Source organism: Trichoplusia ni, chromosome 15 (assembly GCF_003590095.1).
Source record: "Trichoplusia ni isolate ovarian cell line Hi5 chromosome 15, tn1, whole genome shotgun sequence".
NCBI lineage: Eukaryota > Metazoa > Arthropoda > Insecta > Lepidoptera > Noctuidae > Trichoplusia > Trichoplusia ni.
Genome location: NC_039492.1, coordinates 1,002,660 through 1,023,558, shown reverse-complemented (window position 1 = coordinate 1,023,558; position 20,899 = coordinate 1,002,660). Strand labels below are relative to the sequence as shown.

The window sequence follows — 20,899 nt, the reverse complement described above, 5'->3', positions numbered from 1 at the left end:
ACACGTATTTTTTCCTTTTTCAGAAAAACTAGAATTGACAAAGATTAACTGCTTTAAAGTTTAGAAGAGGGGGCTTGTGACGTAACGATATGGTAAAATTTATTCACAATCGTGACGTCACGCGTAAGTTTCATTCACTGTAGTTTGGTGAATTTATGTTTGCGGGACAAATTAAAAAATACGTATCCATTATTATACAAAAAACTACAAGACGGACACTGCAAAAAAAAATTGTCGTCATCCCTATTGTAACTATTAATTTTTGTTACTTTGACATTAAGATTTTTTTCATTGAAATGGATATTTGGAATAGAAGCAATAAAAGTAATAACAAATTAAAAAATCGACACTAATTTATTGATTATTAAATAAAGCAAACAACGGTGTACTCACGCGTATTTACCGGGATTGCGAATCAAAGTAGAAGAAAACCATTGCATCATTTAATAATAAAACTTTCTCACAAAATTTACTATAAAAACGGTAATAGATTATTGTCATTAAACCCATATTATTAGGCAAAATGCTGAGTGCTCTTTGACTTGTAAAATAAATTGAATATTTTAGCACTTGTAGATCTATCTCCTAAAACTTTGGTAGTTATTATATACTTTAGACTAAGGCCTAACTAACTCTATTAGCGAAAATCAGATCACGAACATACGAGAGACGTTTATAATAAGGTACATTTATCTTTAACAGATCTTGGAGCTCTAGCACGAAAGCTGTATTCCCAACTATAAATACATATTATATTGTGATTGTTATAAATATTATAAGGTTTATGGAAAGATAGTTCCTGCCACCAATTTTAGGTTATATTTAGTTAACAAATTTGAATTTTATAAGGTACGGTAAGCGAAAGAGATAGAGATATCTCACTAGATAGCTTCATCTCTTTCGTTCACTGTAACTTGCTCTTATTAAGAGTATTTATATAAATGTATGTTTTTAATTCTGAAATCGTTTCCCTGCAAGTTTCTTGAAAATATTATTTCATCTTCGTGTTTTGAAATACATATGTACTATCACTTTTCATTATATTTATTTGATAACTTATACAAATGGATAATAATACCTACGAATAGATACACACCTAGCTATATATACATATTATGTAATATCAATACGGGACATGCTAAGTGAACACTGGTCAGTTACAAACAGCGTAAACCGAGAAAAGTTAATAATTTTTTTGCTGTTGAATAATCAACTCAATGAAAGGGACATAAAGTAGAAAATTATACGGATATCTTTACACTAACTCAGTTATAGCTATAGACGTAAAGGATTTTGTACTTTCTAGTGTGGGATATAGAGTTATTTAAAATAATACTACGTTACGTGTTGGTTTTTGTTCAGTTTACGCTGAAATAAGGCTGAATTCACATTTGGACTTTTGTTGAAATTATTATTTTGAATACTTGTGATTAATTAGGTCGCCATTCCATAAATCTTAAACTCTCTGACGACTTGCGAAAGAGTGCAGGCGGATGCTGAATGCGGCAAGCCGAAGACAGGGCGCTATGGCGCACATTGGGGGATGCCTATGTCCAGCAGTGGACTACTAAACGCTGAAGATGAAATCTTAAACTCAAATCTTGATACGGAACTTAACATGTTTCGACATTTCTTCTCAGGGTAGTCAGATAGGAATTTTCGAATCCAGCGTTCTCAAAAGTTAATTTCAACTATAACACATTCTTATTTTTTCTACTTTAAAGTTTACGTTAAAGTATCGCTCACACATAATAGTGGGAAAAACTGTTTGCTTCTTTACGGCGATTAAGAATCACATCATTGGCCTAGCCTTTTCCCATGTCTTAATTTATTTCATTTTTTTGGCAATAATTATCACAAAATCTCCCAATGCGAACCCAGCCTATGCAACTGCATAATAAATACTAATCTATCGCAACGTTCGGCGTCCATTGCGGCTTATGTGACGACCTCGGTGTTGTTCCCGTTGTCAATGCCTTCGATGTGCAGGTGGAAGCGAGTGTACCCGGAGGGCTCCTTCAGACTCTTGTTGTAGATGATGTTCTTCGCCCACGCTCGGCAGCGTATTACTATTAGATTGTTGTCTGAAACAAATACAATTATTTCTAGTGGAGTGGTTGTTTGTGAGGAGCTCGTGGATAAGTTATGTGCATAAGTAGAACGATCACAATTCACAGGTAAGGCTACGCTTGACACGATCGATCCGTCGACCATCCATGTGGATCTCGGTCTTTGACAGTCGCTACGGGTACTCAGAAGCTTGACAATCTTATAACCAAACTGACTAAGAGGTATCATGTTGCCGAGGTAACAGGGTTGAGAATCAAATCAAATCAAATCAAAATTCATTTATTCAAATTAAGCTACTAAGTAGCACTTTTTGAAGGTCAGCACCATTTACATTGGACAGCACCCAGTTTCGCCCACCCTTCAGGTAAGGTAGGCAAATAGGTATTACAAGGACATATTAAAGTTTGTGTTCATAATAAAATGAGTTGTTGATATCAATTTTGTGCACAACTTAGTGCAACCTAAATAGATTTAGCTGGATACCGTATACCTACATGGGGCTACTGGTACTACATGAGATATTTGGCATCGATCTTATCTTGAACAAATGGGTAGCTTGATAAATGATCTTGAAAATTACCTGGTGCGGTAATCTTAACAGCGACGATGGGGCTCAGGTAGCGCTGCTCGTTGTTGTAGGGGTAGAAGCTGCTGGGCATGCCGCGCCCCCAGGGGTACTCCAGCCGCGTCTCGTTGTCAGACTTCTCTTCCTCGCATGAGATCCACACTTGGTGTTGCTGTGTGGGGGAATTTATGACTGTAGGTCAAAGTTTAAAGTTCCTCTCCTTCGTTATGACCTATTTTTTGGATTAGGCTCTTGGTCTAGTGGTTTGCGGTACTGACTGCTATATCTCAGGTTGTGGGTTCGATTCTCAATCAAACAAAGATTTGTCTGATGAGCATGATTATTTTTTCTGTGTCTAAGTTATCTCCTATTTTTTCGAGGTTTTCATGAAGAACAATTACAAACATTCTCTCACAACAATGTACAAAAACGAGTGGTAGCTCGAACGTGATTGTCATTCGCCTCAATGACCTTATAAGGTAGAAAATTGATTATGAAAATCGTCGAGTATCGGAGACTTCTGTCCAGCCTCCTTCGGTAGGTCGAACGTTAAGTCCTGCTAAGTCATACTTCTAAATGCTCACCTCACTCGGCGGCAGTGCTTGTATGTGCTCGACGAGGTCATCTGGCATGTCCTCTGGGAGCTCGCTGACGCTGTAGTACTCCGGGTTCCAGCTTAGAATCTAAAAGAAATTCAAAGTTTTTATTTGAGGTGGGAGGTACTCTATTTTATATCCAGGCTTGTTCAATACTCTTGAACTCCATTCTAATGAACGGAGTTCAAGAGTATTGAATTTCTTATTCTCATCGTGCACTTTTACTGGCTATTTCCTGTCATAAAAATCATGCTAGTAGTACATCTATTTTCATTCGCGGTCCCTTTTTAAAAAGCGTACACGTACGGAAACACAGTTCCAACATGCAATGGCATTGGTAAAAACTTTAATGTAAAATGTTATCTACTAGTTGCCATCCACAATCTATACTACAACAGATATGGACGGGCGAACGAATTATTTGCATTGTTTATAGGTCACGGGATAACTTTAAGAGAAGATCCTTATTTAAGGAATACACGTGGACAACGGTCCAACAATGACAATATTAAAACTTTTTTGATTCTTACCTTGTTAACTTTGATGAAGATGCAGGGGTTATTGGGGTACCCGTAGCTGTCGGTGGCGGTGCACTCCGTCTTCGTGGAGTACCAGAGATCATCGCTGTACCCTGCAAAACACCACATCATTTAACACATTGAAAGAAAAAGAAAAAATATATCACATAGAGACGCAATTACATATAGCAATGTGTAGCCGAATCATTTTATACGTAAGGGTTCCAATACCCTTTTGAATCTCTTTATCTGGCTATCTTATGATGTCTCCAAAACATGCAAATTTCATGAAAAACCGGGCAATTGCAAGGCGGACTCTTGTAGAACATATTTGCAGTAAAGAATGGTTACCCACCAAATTACAAACTAGCCACCGTATTACGCGTTGCTTAGCCTATATATTTTTTATTGCCCGTTCATAAAGCGAAAATAAATCGATCGAGAAATAGATCATCTGTGATAATTTAAAATGCAGCAAACATTGAGGTTATTTTATGATCGCTTTGCTACGGTCATAAATATTATGGGTGACCAATTTTGTTGTTTATGTGATTTTCTTTAGCCTATAACACTTCGTACTTGACCAGTTTATTACCCTTTGAGTACGGAACTCTAAAAGCAAAAATACTGGCACAACCCGTTTATTAGCTACTAGCTGTTGCCCGCGACTTCGTCCGCGTGGTTAGAAGGTATAAGTAAGGTTTTTTTATCGAATTCATTTTTCAGATTCCACGCAAATTCTGCCCTTATTAGTAAAATATTTCATTACTGCTCTGCGAAACTTGATGGTATATATATATATATATATATATATATATATATAGTATTAGACCGGTCCCTCAAGAGTTTTCCGTGATGAAGAACATATATAGGCAATACGCTTATAGGGAGAGGATTATCATCATCTCAAAACACTCTACAGTCTACAATTCCAAATACATTAAGACATAACAGACTGCAGCGTCTGAAAGCTTCAGCCCGTTGGGAAGACAATGACCTCGAGAAAACGTGAAGCCTTGCCAAACGGACGGTCAATACGTAACAATGAACAATGCACAGACAAACAGACATAGATCTTTAAACTGAATGTTGGAAGGAGTACATAAATCTTTTAGTTAGTAATAGTTGAAATTTACAATATTCAAAATAAAAATGTGCCAAGTACGAAATGGAAAATGTTATTAATATTTTTAAATAGACGTCTTCTTTTCTCTTATTTATAAAGTGTAAGAAAATACTTAAAAGTGGTTTATATTTGCAACATCTTGATTTTCTGGAATTTAAGAATTAGAAAGTTATTAATGATACCGTTCAAAATAAAAGCTCTATAGAATTTGGAAATAAAAGTTTTGTTTATTTTAATTTAAGCGCGTAACTGCTAACTGGCAAGTCAGCTTAGCGGCAATTAAATACTAATTGTCATTTTATTGCAGACTAAAAATACTGTTTAAGTCTTAGTAAGTTCTTTGTGTGGAAGTTAAAAATATTGTTATTAAATCTACACCAATCGTCGAGACATAAAAAATAACCTAGCCATCATCACATTAAGATTCAAATTACACTATCCAAGAATTCCACATTATTCCATCATTTGTAACCCTATAGAAGTACAAACAGACACAGCTAGACACCACGCCTAGCGGGTGTGGTGCTGAAGTAATTTGCTCATGTTCAATGTACCTCCATTGTGGGGAATCAATACTTTAGTGGAAATGTACTGGCGCGGCGGTCCTGACATACATCGACAACATCTCGACTGTGCGAATGGGGGTCGGCAGGATGCGGTGCGTTTGTCGTATGCACTTCATCTTTTGTAGTTGATTTCGGACTTCTCAGATTATTATGCACAAGAATTTAGGAATAGTTGGTAATCTGATTAGTTAATTTGAAACCCCCTCTAAAGTAAAACAAGATCTTTTTAATTCCAATAATTTGTAAAAAATGTAATATTGAACACGTATTTTTTATCACATAATTAAAAAGTAAGGAGAATTAAAAGCACATAGGTATGGTAGGGGTATGGGGGCTAGTAACACTACTTGAGACATCGCTTCAGTATTTTCAATAGATCATCAATTTCATTGATGGCTTAATTATTCCTAATAGTATTTTTGTTATCTATCTTCACTGCCTGTAAGAACCACTAAGAGACTAAAAGTACCTCACACTTTGCCATTGCACTTACTAGTTGTTATGACTGACTGGTAGAAAATGCCTCATTTCTTAAGTCCTTTGTACATATTTTAGCAAAATAGAGAAGAATACTGACTGCCGAAGAACTCGTCGAGCTGACGCACGTAAGGCTGGTACTCGGAGGTGTTGTGAGTCCTGTAGTGCAGTGTGGGGGTCTCGTACAGGGGACGCGACGCCACGCCCGGGTTCGCTCCTGGAAGAAGATAGTACATAGTTAATTATGAAAAAAATTAAGCAGCTATAATTGGGGTTAAAATGAAGTAAATACTTAATTACTATTAAATGCACATTGACCAACAATAATTGGTATTGAAATGAAGTTCTAAATTTTTGGAAAAGCAATCAATGATACACATAAATAATAGCATTGGGTTTCGTAATAGGAATGCAGTTTGGAATGTTGTTTTATCTGACAAATGGGCACTAAAAAAGGCAAGTACGACTTTTAATTATTTATAAGACTTCTGTTTTAATCTACATTAAATATCCTGTCCATTCGATCAATAATAAACTTTCGTAGCCAGTTCTCAAAGCATTCATAGCTGCGTCAACCCAATCGTAACTTCATCTCATCATTCATCCGAAGAATCTATGTACGACTACGGCATTAAAACACTTTTTTATATTATTTCATTGTCATTTTGAGATAAGTTTCACCGTATCAAAGACACCTAAAGGCCAGCAGTTTCCTTGCTAACTACTAAGGACCAGTAAGGAGGTCAGATCATTTGGTCGCGCGGTGACTCGACATTGGCCAGTGTTCCGCACTTTTTATTATGTAATGGCCATCCTACGTCTAGTAAACCAGTTCCTGTCTGCAGGAGGCAATTGCTCGACAAATCTCTGGAATGACGAGGTATTACGACCGTATTATTTAATGTAGCTTGCTATTATATTGTTGTACGAGATGTTTGAAGAATTATAGTAGGTTAGATTTTATTCTCAGTTGACTACACATTGTATGTAATCGTACATTAGGCATGCTGCGTTTGAATAGTTTTTAGATGCACTTAATGTGTACCTATATTCCTTTTGGGTCAAAAAAAAGGGATAAAATAAAAATTGACTGCATGGATAGCCGTATGGTTGAGGTCACCATGCCAAATCCAGAGAACGCGACGTTTCGTGGGGTCGATTCCCGCGTAGAACAAGCATTTTTGTGATCCTAGAATGCTTATCCTGAATATGTGTCTTTGTGCATGTGAATTTAATATTTGTCAAATCTCTGCGACACTTGAGGATTAAATTCCTAAATGCGTAATGCGGAGTAGTTTAAAGAAAATTCTGATCAATCAATGAATCATAAATGAGTGACGCGAAACGACAATATAAATTCATCTTATAAACCTATTATTAAACCGTGTTCAACCCTACTATGACGTCATGTCTGTTTATGGCTGCAGTCGCTTCAGTGTATCGATTTCGGAAGAGTTGATCGCCTTTATTAGAATAAATAGTGTTGTTCTGTCTACCCGAGACAAATATGATTACAAATATGATTTCCAGTAGCCAAATGAGGCCTGGCCAATGAACCTTGAAGACTAAATGAATGCTATAATCAGAGAGCAATTTATGTTAACTAGCACTTTTTAAACAATCGGTATCAGCGCTAATGATTGACAGGAATTTGGCACGTTGTTTGATCACTACGGGGACTCTTCCAACACGTAAGTGGCTCGCTGCAAGTTTACACATTTACCTTACGCTTCGGATTTATCGAAACATTTACCTTTTTATACGATCTTCAGAATCTTTTAAGAGTTTTTATTTGAGTATTTAAATTGTTAAGGGGTCTGTTGTAAAGAATTATATCGCCAGTCATATCAGCATAGTCAGAGATTGTAATCCAAGACACATTTTTTTATAGACAAATTTAAAGAATATTCTGCTATGGAGTTTAGTGACGTAACGATTTTTTCTTTCTTGGCATTTCGATCAAAATGAATATGAATATGACAACCTGACTCTAGCCTGCTCTTATACTTAAGTGGTACTTTGCGCGATTTATCATGGGTTCGATCCACGCATAATGCAAGCATTTGTGTGATCCAAGAAAGCTTGTTCAGAGTGTCTGTGTACGTGTGACTTGAATGTTTGCGACATCTCCCGCGACGCTAGTAGTATGCATAAAAAATCAATTCTTTTGTTTTTCATTCTAACAAATCCAAAATCGATGGGGTACCTCCCATGGAACGGGATGTCTACATTCTAGCTCCAGCAACAAATTAGCTCATGCACATGCGAGCTAAATTTTCACTCAATCGGAAACCAGAAAGACGTCGAATTAAATTCAAGATTTGGTTACAGAAAAACTGTCAATTAATGGTCTGATGCGATGCCTTTTGGTCTAGTGGATAGCGGTCTCTACTTCTATACCGGAGGTTGTTGCTTCAGTTTTGAAGGTATGTGACTTACCGATGAGAGACTCGTGCAGCAGGTAAGTAGGCCTTTTGTTCTCCAGCGTGAGGTAGAGCCCCCCCATGCACAGCGCGAACATCAGCGCCAGCACCGCGTAGAACACCGCGTAGAAGGTCAGAATTATGCCTGGAGACAAAGGATTAAGTTAAATTATTATATTCATAAGGTCACTACTGATAAAATGATACTTTCTTTTTTAGTATGTAACGGATAGCATTTTCCCTTTGTACCGAAATAAAACAAACAGATTTAGAAACCCAAAAAAGTAATTTCTTAAAATAAATCGATCCGTGCAGACACAACACAAAATTGGTTCCATAAAAATGTGATCGCTAATTTACCTAACCTGCTTCAAATTGCACTTTTTGTTGCTAATTACGAATGTAGTAGAAATCGAGTATAAAAAAACAATGAAATCGCAGATACGCAGTATTTTATCATCCCTATTCATATTAGGAGTACCTAGAAAATTTTCGCCGACTCTTCAGCTTACGAAGCTGAAATGTTAACGCAGATAGGTTTGCGTAGACTTTATTAGTCCTAACTCCTAGGTACAGGATAAAACTATGATCTAAAAGCTAATATCTAACCAGTAGAATATACCTAACGATGTCACCAGAACGTATTGACAAACAGGTAACAGGTCGATACACGCCCTAAATGCCCTAGCCCACATGACAACCGATCTTCCTACTAACCCAAATATTCACCAAACAAGTTTAGACCTTAGTCCCAAAAACATAAAGTTTAATTTACAAATTGTTAATCAATCGTAACGGTGATAGATGACGAAAGCGTTCTATATTTGAACTGCGGGATAGGAATAGCGCAGACGCATTTCGTGGTACACAGAATAATGTTTTTATGACATATGAATGGGTGTCGCTGTCTGGAGAATTTCGATAACATCACGACGATATGTTTTGGCAGGTGAGCAGAGCAGTCTCTAAATAATACTCGTTCTGTCTTTGTGTTTTAGTACCTAATCATTATTAGAGAGAATTATGGTAAAACTACATCCCTATTTAAATGCGAAAGTAACTCTGTCTGTCTGTTACGCTTTCACGTCTAAACCACTGAACTGATTTTAATGAAATTTGGTACAGAGATAGAGTGTACCTTGAGAAAGAACATAGGATAGTTTTTATCCCGGATTTTTGAGGAGTTCTCTTGGAAACGCGATATAACCGGCCTCCACGCGGGCGAAGCCGCGGGCGATAAGCTAGTTCTGAATAAACCCATGGCCTCTTTATTACAAATATTTTTTTTATACATGGAAAAAAATCCAGCCTGTTAATTTATTAATAAAAAAACAAAGATCAATTATTTTTCTTTGACACCTGTGGGTAACATTGCAGTCCCACAGTTAATGCATACACGACACAAGCTTATATCAATCAAATCGTTCAGTCGTTTAGGTTACAGAGCGTGCCAAACAAACATCTACATACATACACTTGGAAAACATAACACTGTATTTGGCGCCGACGAGTGAAAATAAATACTTGTCCTAGCTGTGTAACTACATAACCTGTATCTTTCTTAAGTAGGGATAAAAAGGGGAAAGAAAAGGGATTGGACCTAATTAACCGAATTTAAAAAGCAGGAAGTTGTCAATTCGTCTGCATTATGTATGTTACCTCAGAACTTCGGACTGGATGTGAACTTAGTCCAATAGAAATGTCATCAAGTTTTTATATTTGAATAACATGTTTTTATCAATTATTTTGTGAAAACAATATTATTACTTATCTATTCATTTAATAATTTATGTGTGTATGTATAATACTGCTTATTTCATAAGAAATATCTACCGAAAGACCCGACATGGAAGCAGCAGATGATCATGTTTGTAAAAACAGCGGATGCCGCTTTTAAAAACGAAAAAATATTTGAAAAGATGATCTATTATGAGTGCCAGTTACATTCACCAGTCCCATAAAACGTATGACGTGGGTGCCGTGTTCACTAATGACTGTAGGGCCATACCTCATTGCCCGGATGCGAGAATTGTATCTACGACCCTGAACATGTAAGCGGACACTTCGCTGCTGCGCCAATTGACCGGGACATTAGAATTACGAGCAGTGAAGTAGAGCCGCGTGACGTCACGGCAGGAGTTGGAGATTGGCTGCGGGGGTCACTCGCCGGTGGAGCGGTGAAACGGTTTAGGAATCCATTGATACACAAGACTAGATTTACGTTAAGTGCACATGCGAATTTCCAACTAGAAAAAGGAGGAGGTTCTCAATTCGTCTCTTTCTTTTTCTATTTCTTATCACATAATCTGGGGCTGGAAAAACTAATGTTGCTGATTCGAAGTTTATCATTTAACGTGAAGAAACTGTAATTTGGTCCGATAAAAGCCAAGTCAAGTCAAGTTTGGTCAAGTTCGACTGAGTATATTTAATCGATGTGTGTTTTTGTTGCTCATTTTTAAGTCAAAGTACGTTATTAATTTTGAATAAAAGTTCCTTCGCGAAGTATTGCTTTTGTATTAGCACAAATAATTACTTTTAAGTTCGCTTTATGAGGTCGTATCCAGCAATGCCATTGGTAACAGTTCTCAGAAACCTACATTTACTGTGTCTTAAATCTATTGAGAATGACATTATGTCGTATTTCTATGGAGTAAACCAACTGTGATATTTTTTAAGTCCTTCAAATGGCCCTTCCCTATAGCTAAATATCTAAATACTGTATCAATTTCAATAGAACTATATTTTACATTCAAATTATATCTTTAATCTATGTATCGCGAGGCCGTTCAGCTTCACTGGATATGTGACTGTGAATGAACGAAGGACGCGCTCAATGCTCATTCAGTCATTGCCTGCGATTGATTGAGAATCAGCTCACGTAGGAAATTTTTTGCTCATATCCTAGCAGCAGCTAAAAATTTTAAACGTCCGACGCTGTCATCAAAAAGGAGGAACAATGGCCCAAAGGCAATATCCGTAATATTTTAGATGATGTATTTTTGGTGTCGATATAAAAACAAAAATATTTGTTTTTGTCTGCATATTTGTACGGATCCCTCATATTCGCGAGACTGATTCCCACTTGATTAGTTTTTATCTTCATAGTTGCACTTCATATCTCTCGTTTAATATCTAGCACACGGCTTTTTCACGTTTTCATGTCTCATTCACTTTTTTATGTTCTTTAAACATAGATAGGGTACCGAATATTTAACCCAAACACATCTAGATTATTTTCCCTACCGAATGTTCAGCCCCAAATGAGTTCCGAATAAAGCTTTTGTCAAAAAACTCGTTCCTTTCAAATGCCCAAAAAAGACTGGCCATCCCACCTCCCCTTGTCCTTGGCTAGAGAATGAAGTAACGAATACACTGCAAACCACTTCACAAACATATAACCCTGGTCTTATTCAAATGACTATTCATGCGACCCTCCCGTGATCGCATTTGTTTATTAACATTCAAAGGATTCGTATTACGAATGGATGTAGATTATAATCAGCTTTTTAATTATGTAAATCTACAGATATCTATCTATGTCTATCGCTTACTAATTTTGTCTTTGTTTATTAAACACGCTGAAGTTCTGAACCTCTGAACAGATTTTTTTTTATTATTACCTATTATTCTTTGTTCGACCCTTAGGTATCCATTATTAGAATCTCCTCACTTTTTGGCGCATAGGCTAATCTGTGCTGGGCTTTCTTTTAAGACAAATGGACTCGCTGTATCTTTGACAACCAGTTTAGGGGCGTCTGCATCTTATTAGACAATGTTAACTTAAAGGGCCTTAGTGTAGTTATAATCAAATATTTGTAGACCAAAAATGTCTGTCTCGTACTGATAGCGAATCCGCTAAATATCACGCCACCTACCAATTTATGTTACCATCGTATAAGTTTACAGTTTACACCATACAATAACAAACGTTAGTGGTATTTATATTAGCTGTATTATTCTAGTAACTCCCGTGCTTATAAGTGTAAACAATGTTTGACCTCCATAAGGGAGTACCTAGCAGGGGCCATTTAGTACATTTCAGCGATGTTGTCGAGGGCAGTAAGCAGTATAATTTGGAGTTCTTTAAAAAAAGTTTACACGGTTTTCCATAAATTTGTACCTTTACCAATAAAAAAGTACCTTCAGTTGAGATTAGCTGTTCAGCGTGATCAGTTATTGGGTGGGTGCTGTCGTCTTCCAAAACTTTGAATTTTTTCTATAAAACACCATTGACAGTGAATGAAATGTTTTCTTCCCCCTGAAAAAACCTTTTCTCGCCAGGCGTTGGAACTCTTAGACATCTATATTGTCCATAAAAGAAGTAGGTAATCTCATTTAGACTAAACCTGAACCCATGTGTAACGGCTCCCTAGTTTGTTAGGTGCGAAGCAATTCATAACGCACCTACCAAGGGGACCGACCGTCGTCGGTACCTTGGGTTCCGAACTAAAAAGCAAAGTCTACAAACCACGAGGGTGTTAATCAATGCTCGTTCTTTTTCTATAGGGCTAAACCTTTTCAGTCATGTTTAGAAACCTTTCAGTATTTATATACATTATATTATTTAATCATTCAATCAACAGGATGCAACCGTATTGTGATTTAGGCATTCAACCTTTTGCTATCAGTACTTTGAAAGGGTACAATCTAAGGTCACGAATACAAAAGTATCAATAGAATTAAGGCCGCTCATACACGAGACCACTTAACCACAGTCAGCCATGTCATGGAAACCCATAGATTCACATAAAAGCAAGATTTGCGATGTCGTCTGTCTGTCCAAAATTATCAGGTACTAGCTGTTGCCCGCGACTTCGTCCACGTGGTTAGAAGATATAAGTTATGATTTATATCTGCCCTGTTTTTTCCACATTTTCCATTGTATCTTCGCTCTTATTAGTCGCAGCATGATGGTTTATAGCCTAAAACCATCCTCGATGAACTGTCTATTCAACACAAAAATAATTTTTCAATTTGAACCAGTAGTTCCTGAGATTAGCGCATTCAAACAAACAAACAAACTCTTCAGCTTTATATATTAGTAATAGATATAGATTGGGGGCACTTTTTCAAAAGTTACCGTAACGCCTTCCGTTTATTTTGTTAAAGTCTGACAATAGAAAAGAAATGAAGGTCGTCTACATTCCGGTGTCACTACTCCAATACAACCAAACTTGTCGTATCAATCCCGCTGTGACCGCCCATCCGAATATCGAACGAATCAATTGACACTTAACCCTGACTGCAAATTGTCATAATATTTACATCAATCAACAATCGTATCACGTAACAATTTTCAATAATAAATAAGCGACTAATACTAAACTGGGCAGTTGGAATATATGATGTGCTAACCAAGAAATACACTCTGGCAGAATGAGCGAAGAGTGACATAGAGGTAGACAGACAATTCGCAAGTGTTCAAGCTGCAACATTACACAATATACTCCTATGCTGGATACAAAAGTACTTGTAACTCTATTTCTCATGGAAGTAAGAGTTGAGTTTTTTGTGAAATCCGGCTTTGCAATTTTTGTTGCGTAGATAGATAACAATATTTGCTTTTAATAGCTATCGTCATCAGTTCATCCTGGAAAAGATATACGTTGCTGAACAAAAGCCTCCCCTAATGATTTTTAGGTACATGCACATCTATACCTCATTCTTTCCTACGATTAATTAAAAAAAAACTGACATGTAGTCTACTTTGCAATTCATATTTAGAGGTAAATAGAAAAGAGGAATATAGCCTAAGTTAGAGGCATCATTTGGACATGCAATGCAGGAAAGCAAAAAGCGAAGTCAGTTTATCCGCATCTGATATAACCTAGCGTATACTTGATCAAGGACCAAGAAAATCACACACTAAAGCTTAGGTTAGGAATATTTCTTCATAATAATCATTTAAATATGTAATAAGAGTTAGCGACCTACGTCAACTAGCTCTCAATGCAATGTCAATGCGCAGGGATTACGTAGCGATGTATTTTGTTACTAAAACAAATGGCGAAGTAATTTTATATTTAGCTGAGCGAGCGATGTTCATTGGATCATGTTCATCATGATTTGTTTTTAACATGATTTCATGAGGAGTACAATACGTTCCTATTTTGAAACGTCGTAGCTGTGAACATGTTTCAAAGTATTAAGTAGCAAACTTAGTAGGTTATTAATTACTCCAAGAAGGACATCGAAGAAAAACTTCTTGAGGAAAATTGGATTCCGAACTTCAGAATCTTTAATCGTTAAGCTACTGATAGTTAACGTGGTAATCAATACTTAACCCCTCTCTTTAAAGATTCCGTTGCCTAGCAACATAACATTAACAGGCTAGCAGAATTATTATGTTGTACGTAGTCTAATTACATCCTAATTATAACATAGCACAAACTTGGTCCGGAAATTCAAAGGTCACAAACCCGATAACCAGACTACAAAAAGACGAGTGAGCCAATTCTCACAAAACTCTAATGAGGCAAATTACTCAAAACCTCCTTAGTCAAGTCGGCAAATCTTCAAACCTGTATCCAAGGAGAGAATTAACCTCGATAGATCTATTAGGAAGCCGTGACAGGCGTCTCCCACTGCAGAAGGCGGCAGGAGGCGGCAGGAGGCGACAGGAGGTGACTCGTAGGGGACTCATGATTGCGGTAATGTCCGGTGGCCGGCAAATTGTTGCTAGACGGAATCTTTATAGAGGATGTACGTTGAAATAGATCTGGCTGGGATCCGTTCCTAGATGTAATACCACCAGTGTCTGGTACACGGGAAGATGGGATACTTTTTCATATAAGTGAAACCATATAAGTGTTAATGTTATACAAGATACCTACAGAAAGATTGCACTTAAGTATCAAAGAAAGAAGAAGATTATAGTTACCAAGGTTTTTTTTTGCGCTTGCAAATTAGGGGAGAGTCATTTAAAACTACGAAATTTCAATTCCATCTCATTAATAGCTCATGCAACACCTATTTCATAGGAAGGATCACTGAAACATCTTAAGTTTGAATAAGATATTAATAATTTAATTGTGCTCGTCCCGGCACAGCGTCAGCTGATCATCCTCCTTTTGTTGCTACTTGAAGCAATAACACTATCTAAGTAACACAGTATTATTAGTATGTGATATTGTAATTTCTAATGTCTTTTCATTATTAATCGTATATCTTTTCATTTACGGGAAAACTTCATGGTAATAGACCCGATTCTTCTTAAAGACGTGCACGGGGACACAAGTCCAAAATGCAGACTCCTTGTTGGGAATTATATCTCTAACAATGACAGTTTGTTTACATATTTATTTACCCACATCTACCCTCCTTACGAAACATTATTGTTACCATGACGAGTAGGTAGGTATTCAAGACGTACCTACCGAATGTTAGCAAACAACGAATAATTTACGTTTCACGCTTTTATGTCGCGTGAAAAGTACACGTTAAGTGATTTGTGCATAAAATGTGTAAAATAAACCACACTAGTTTATGCAGTTTTAATCGATTGACATATATTTCGATCCTTATCCACATTAAACACACCAACTGCTGTAATTAATACGTGTTTACCTGACTGCGATAATAGAGGGTACCTGACGTTTTTATTGCTTGTCTACGTGGTTTGGTGGTTAATGAAAGAATGTCAAATGTGGTCTTAGCGGTTAAATTATCGAATATGTATACACCTCGTTCTAGGTTCAAAGCAAGGTTGGTATCAGTTATTGATAGGCTAATAAAAATGTTTTTTTTTTTATTAGTACAAAAACACGCTAGAAATTATAGAATCCTTTTAGTATGTTCTTTCCCTGTAATCAAAACTATTATGGATAGTACTTGAAATCCTATTCCTATACTTATGTAGCTTTGTGTACCAATAGTAGGTACATAGGTATGTTAACCGCAAACTATCGAAAGTATACAAAACATTACAGCAACACGTCACTGGACTTAGTCATTTTAATTTTAATTATTATATTTCTAACAGTAAAATGATTGTGACTTCATTACTTCGTATGTATTCTATCTCACTAAAGAAGTGACATTTCTACAATCGTTAACGGCAATAGAAAATGCTCGAATTTGGAAATTATACGTCAAAGTTACGTGTTTTTATTTGAGCCATTTATTTAAATTTCGCCCTAAATGTCCCTATTAAAGCCCCCCTGATTTTACGATCTCAAATTTATGAGATAACTTAAGTACTTGGATTTAATATAGTGTATACTATACTTTACAGATTTATTAATACAGTTTTATTTACATTTTACAAAACCAATTTCTGCTAGCTGGAAGGCTAGGAGATATCTGACTGAAGTGACTGACTATACCCGTAGTATGTGCCGTACTAAAACCACAGCAAAATTAATCAGAGTTCTTAATAAAAATCTAATCTCTCACAAACCTTTCACTGTATGACATAAATCTAATCCTAAAAATCACTCACCCCATCGTTTCGGCGTCCGTCCCAAGAAACTGTTCTCTTCAGTATTGTAAATAGCGTTTGTCAGTCGCGAGAAGAACGTGCCCTTCGGTGGTGGGGCCCGAGCCCACGACTCTTCAATCCCATTCGCTTTACTGGCCATTTTCAACTAAATATTTACGATGCACGGACCGAGTTTATCGAAATCTCGTAGTACTAAGTATTGCGCGGCCGCTTTCCGCGACGATGTCGGGTACACTGCGCGTACGCAACTCCGCGTTGTAGTTAAACTGTGAAGTTAGTCTTGTTTGATAATGTCAGGGGCTTCGTGGTTGCTTTATGATTTATGATTTTATCAAGGATTTGATAATCGCAAGACTGTGCTTGGGAATTCAATCACAACTCAAGATCTTTTATTTTTAACCTGGGCAAAATTTGTTAGATAACCGTTTAATACATATTTATGTAAATTTATTATTGTTTTATCTGTACTTACATGCATGTTGTGTTTTGTTTATATTATTGGGTCACTGCGGAACATTAAACTTTATATCTCCAGATATTTCGGTCGTCATACACTTGACACTGAGTTATAAATACTTCGCACGTAACCGCCGATGTTTATGTTCCAAATTAAATAACTCCACGCTTTGTACTTTGTGCTAATGAGAACTGAAGATGGATTGCTAATACTTTTTAATTGATCATTCGAATCTGCTATAAATGTAGGTAGATGCTTTACTATGTTTCGATCAGGTGACATTATATGACATCATTTATTCAAGCCCTTTTAAGGGTATGCAGGACGCATCATGCGATCCGACTTATTCAATCGCCCATTTCTCGTAAGGTTTTTTTTAACGTTACCTATCCTTAAATGGTTTTACAAATAAATAACTGTCTAACTTACTCACAAAATAAGTAAATATAAAACATGCCTGAATGTAAATTACGTGTCGGTACATATGACACATACGGATAAAACACACCGACTCATACATGTGCACGTCACGGGACGTCACTCGAAAGTACATATTATTATCGTTAATATTATTTTGAAGAAATTAGATACTGACTGTATCTAATAGAGACAAAATGAAATTTAAAATATCAATAAAACATTTCACACCCAGATTCTTTACCAAAAATCTAAGTTCACTATATTACTGCGACCTCTTTTAACGGCGGTTAGGGGAACCGAAACATGTGTGAAATATCACCAGTTTACTACGTGAGGCCGCGGACACATGTGCTCACAATCTCCACCCATCTCGACCCATCTCAACTAGCTCATTATGCATGCGACCCAAACGTACCTGACACATTGTATTTTTATCTAAAGATCGTATTATAATATTAAAACCGGGCTAGGAAGTAATAGATAAGGATGAAGGTATGTAAAGCAATAGCGTTATCTCTTTTTCTCCACTGAACTTTGATGGTGTATGAGTCTTCGTGATACAATAATCTGTTTTCTTACTTACCATTTACAAGTCTTTATAACGCTAATCGCTTAGGTACCAAGAATTACAAGCAATTATAATGATTAAGCTGTTGAATGAAACAGAAAAAATCTTAACGCGGCAGCGGGTGTAGAAACACCCGCTGCCGCGTTAACTCATGATTAGTCTCCGGTGCGGAACTAGTCAAACGCGTGAGTGAACCGTCATTAACTAAATAATTATGTTTTACACAACTTTAATTATTATTATTTAATTAAATCCTATTACACAAACGACCTTTGGATCACACAAAGAGTTATTTGCAGGAACCTGACTCGCTGCACGTCGCACCAGGGTAGACTTCGTAAAGGCCAACGTATAAAACCGTGCAGTAATTTTGAAACGAAATATAAAGGTGTCTCTGTTAATCTACCATTTATATTTTGACACACCTTTGCATTAGAATGGATACGAAAACTACAAAACAAGACCTTGAGCCACCCTTGCCATCATATTATATTGCTTACATCGGCTCAAACCTCAAAGAAGTTGGGGTATGGAATAAGCTATTCATAAAATTAATTATTATTATATTTTTTTGGTTGAACTGAAATTCAATTGAATTAAATCTTTTATTATTAAGTTCAAGCTTTGTGTATATTTTATGGGCAATTTAAATTTTTTATTCTCGTTTCTCTTTTTAGTCACGAATCAGAACTCCAACACGCAGAGGCATTGCATAGAACTTTCATCTAAAATGTGATGTCCGGAGAATCTACTAGGAAGTCCTTCCCCGCTCTTTGTGAGACCAGATATAAGAATCCAGAACCATGAATAAAGAAAATTATAATAATTAAATCTGAAGGGAAACAACGGCTTTTTAAGACATAAAAATTTTTGTCCTAAAAAAATGCGCACGTGTATGCACCTTAATAGGTCCTTTAGCTGGCTGGTGTCATGCAACACAAGCCGCCGTATTCGTAATCAGTCAGGATATTATTAAGGAGTTAAAAGGTATCACAACCGACCTTAAAACCCATCATGCCTCTGCACATTATTAAATGATGTAACGGTTTACTCGCGCTTATTTATCAGGGGTGCCCGACTAGTTTCGGACCCAACCGGAGTCCATAATCATGAGCTGACGCGGCGGGATCCTGAGTCGATCCCACTGCGTCAGTCAATCAGTCAGTCAGGGAGTGAGTAAACCTTTACATCATTTAATAATGAATCAGTCTCACGATAGTTATTATAAATATGCCTCTGCAGAATCAAATAACTACTTCATCAATAGGTTGCTAAGCCATTTAATAACTTACAAATGATTAGTTGTCGTAACATAGAGTAAATAAAACGCAGTTGTTATTATCATAATTTTATTGCTTAAAGAACATTTCAGGCACTTTGATATGGACAGATATCGTTCACACTAATATACAGCTTATTCCCTTACGTTATTGCATAAGATGCTTGTCTTTCACATAAACATAAATTGCACTTATATGTATAAATAAGTATCGTTTGGACGGATAATATAAATTGAGATTTCTTGTCATTTCAAAAGATTAAGAGAAATATAATTGTCAATAATAATTATAACTAAAAGCAGCCACTTTAAATATAATAAAGTAATAATATAAAATATTTAGCTTTAAATATATTATGTAATCAATACATAAATTAATTGATGTATAATAAAACATACAAAAGTAGTTGTCAATTATTACAATAAAAAAAAACATAAATAAAAAAAAAATAAGTATCTATAGCTCTACAATAATAAGTCTTGTTGACTACTACCAAAATTCATTACAAAAAACCATACAGGAAATTATTCTGATCAAGGATAAAACAGTTTTAACAAATACAATCAAAACACGATGGCAAAATAAAATTATTAAAGTAGAATATACACTTAACCTTAAGCAAGTAAGTTACGTTAAAACTTGGATTAGTGTAGTGCCAAAAAGCCAGTAAAATAAAACTATAGATAAGATCAGTCTACTATGAATGTAAATATTGTTAGTAAACAAACAAACAAGAAGAAAATATTTCAAAAAGTCTTTGTCGATAGGAAATTGAAAGCGAAAGTCTTCCCGCGAGATATATATTCTGGAGTTTAGAATATATAAAGTATCTTAATGCATCTTAAAAGATTGTCAAAAATAGCTAGATTGTCGCTTGTGAAGAATCGTGGAGAAAAACTTGGGTAAATAAAGCTATTATAATGGTTTCAGGGCCTTCAAATAAGTACTGCAGAATGTACTAAAAGTGGCGCCACTACTAATTCCCAAATTATTTCTAAAAAAAAAGTAATGGCTTCCAGTAAAGGCTTCTAAATCGACATGTCAATTCAATAAGAATTTGTAAAACACCACAGCGCCCCTGTGGTGTTTTACAAATCCTGTAGCGCGTCCTCGCAGTACAAAATATGAAAGCAACTTTAAAGACTGAACGCTCGCTACGCATCCATAGAGGAAACGCTTAGACTTGTAATATCTGAGTAAATATTATAAACTTATTAGTACAGTTTTTAGGTATACTAAACTAAACACACAGGACAAACACAAATTTAATAAGTTATATATAAGGCAATCAACTGGACGGATTGTACCCATTTAAGTCACATTCATAATTAGAGTGTTTTTCTTAAGTAATTCTACAAATTAGGCACTGATCACATCTGTCTTTCCAACCAAG

The 20,899-nt window shown here is 36.1% G+C and overlaps 1 protein-coding gene and 1 long non-coding RNA gene across 2 annotated transcripts; one reads left to right on the top strand and one right to left on the bottom strand.

Moving 5' to 3' along the window:
- Nucleotides 1–335: 335 nt before the first annotated feature.
- Nucleotides 336–17,039, bottom strand: LOC113500985 (sodium/potassium-transporting ATPase subunit beta-1-like). Its single transcript, XM_026881942.1, has 7 exons — nucleotides 16,782–17,039; nucleotides 8,358–8,486; nucleotides 6,019–6,135; nucleotides 3,762–3,862; nucleotides 3,220–3,318; nucleotides 2,651–2,807; nucleotides 336–2,084 (listed from the first exon to the last, which is right to left on the bottom strand). Exons 1-7 carry the CDS (start codon nucleotides 16,918–16,920, stop codon nucleotides 1,939–1,941), a joined length of 888 nt encoding a protein of 295 aa, XP_026737743.1. The 5' UTR covers nucleotides 16,921–17,039; the 3' UTR covers nucleotides 336–1,938.
- A 610-nt stretch (nucleotides 17,040–17,649) lies between these two features.
- LOC113500983 lies at nucleotides 17,650–19,650 on the top strand. Its single transcript, XR_003401246.1, has 3 exons — nucleotides 17,650–18,150; nucleotides 18,526–18,753; nucleotides 18,904–19,650. It is a non-coding gene; the product is annotated as an uncharacterized LOC113500983 (long non-coding RNA).
- Nucleotides 19,651–20,899: the final 1,249 nt, after the last annotated feature.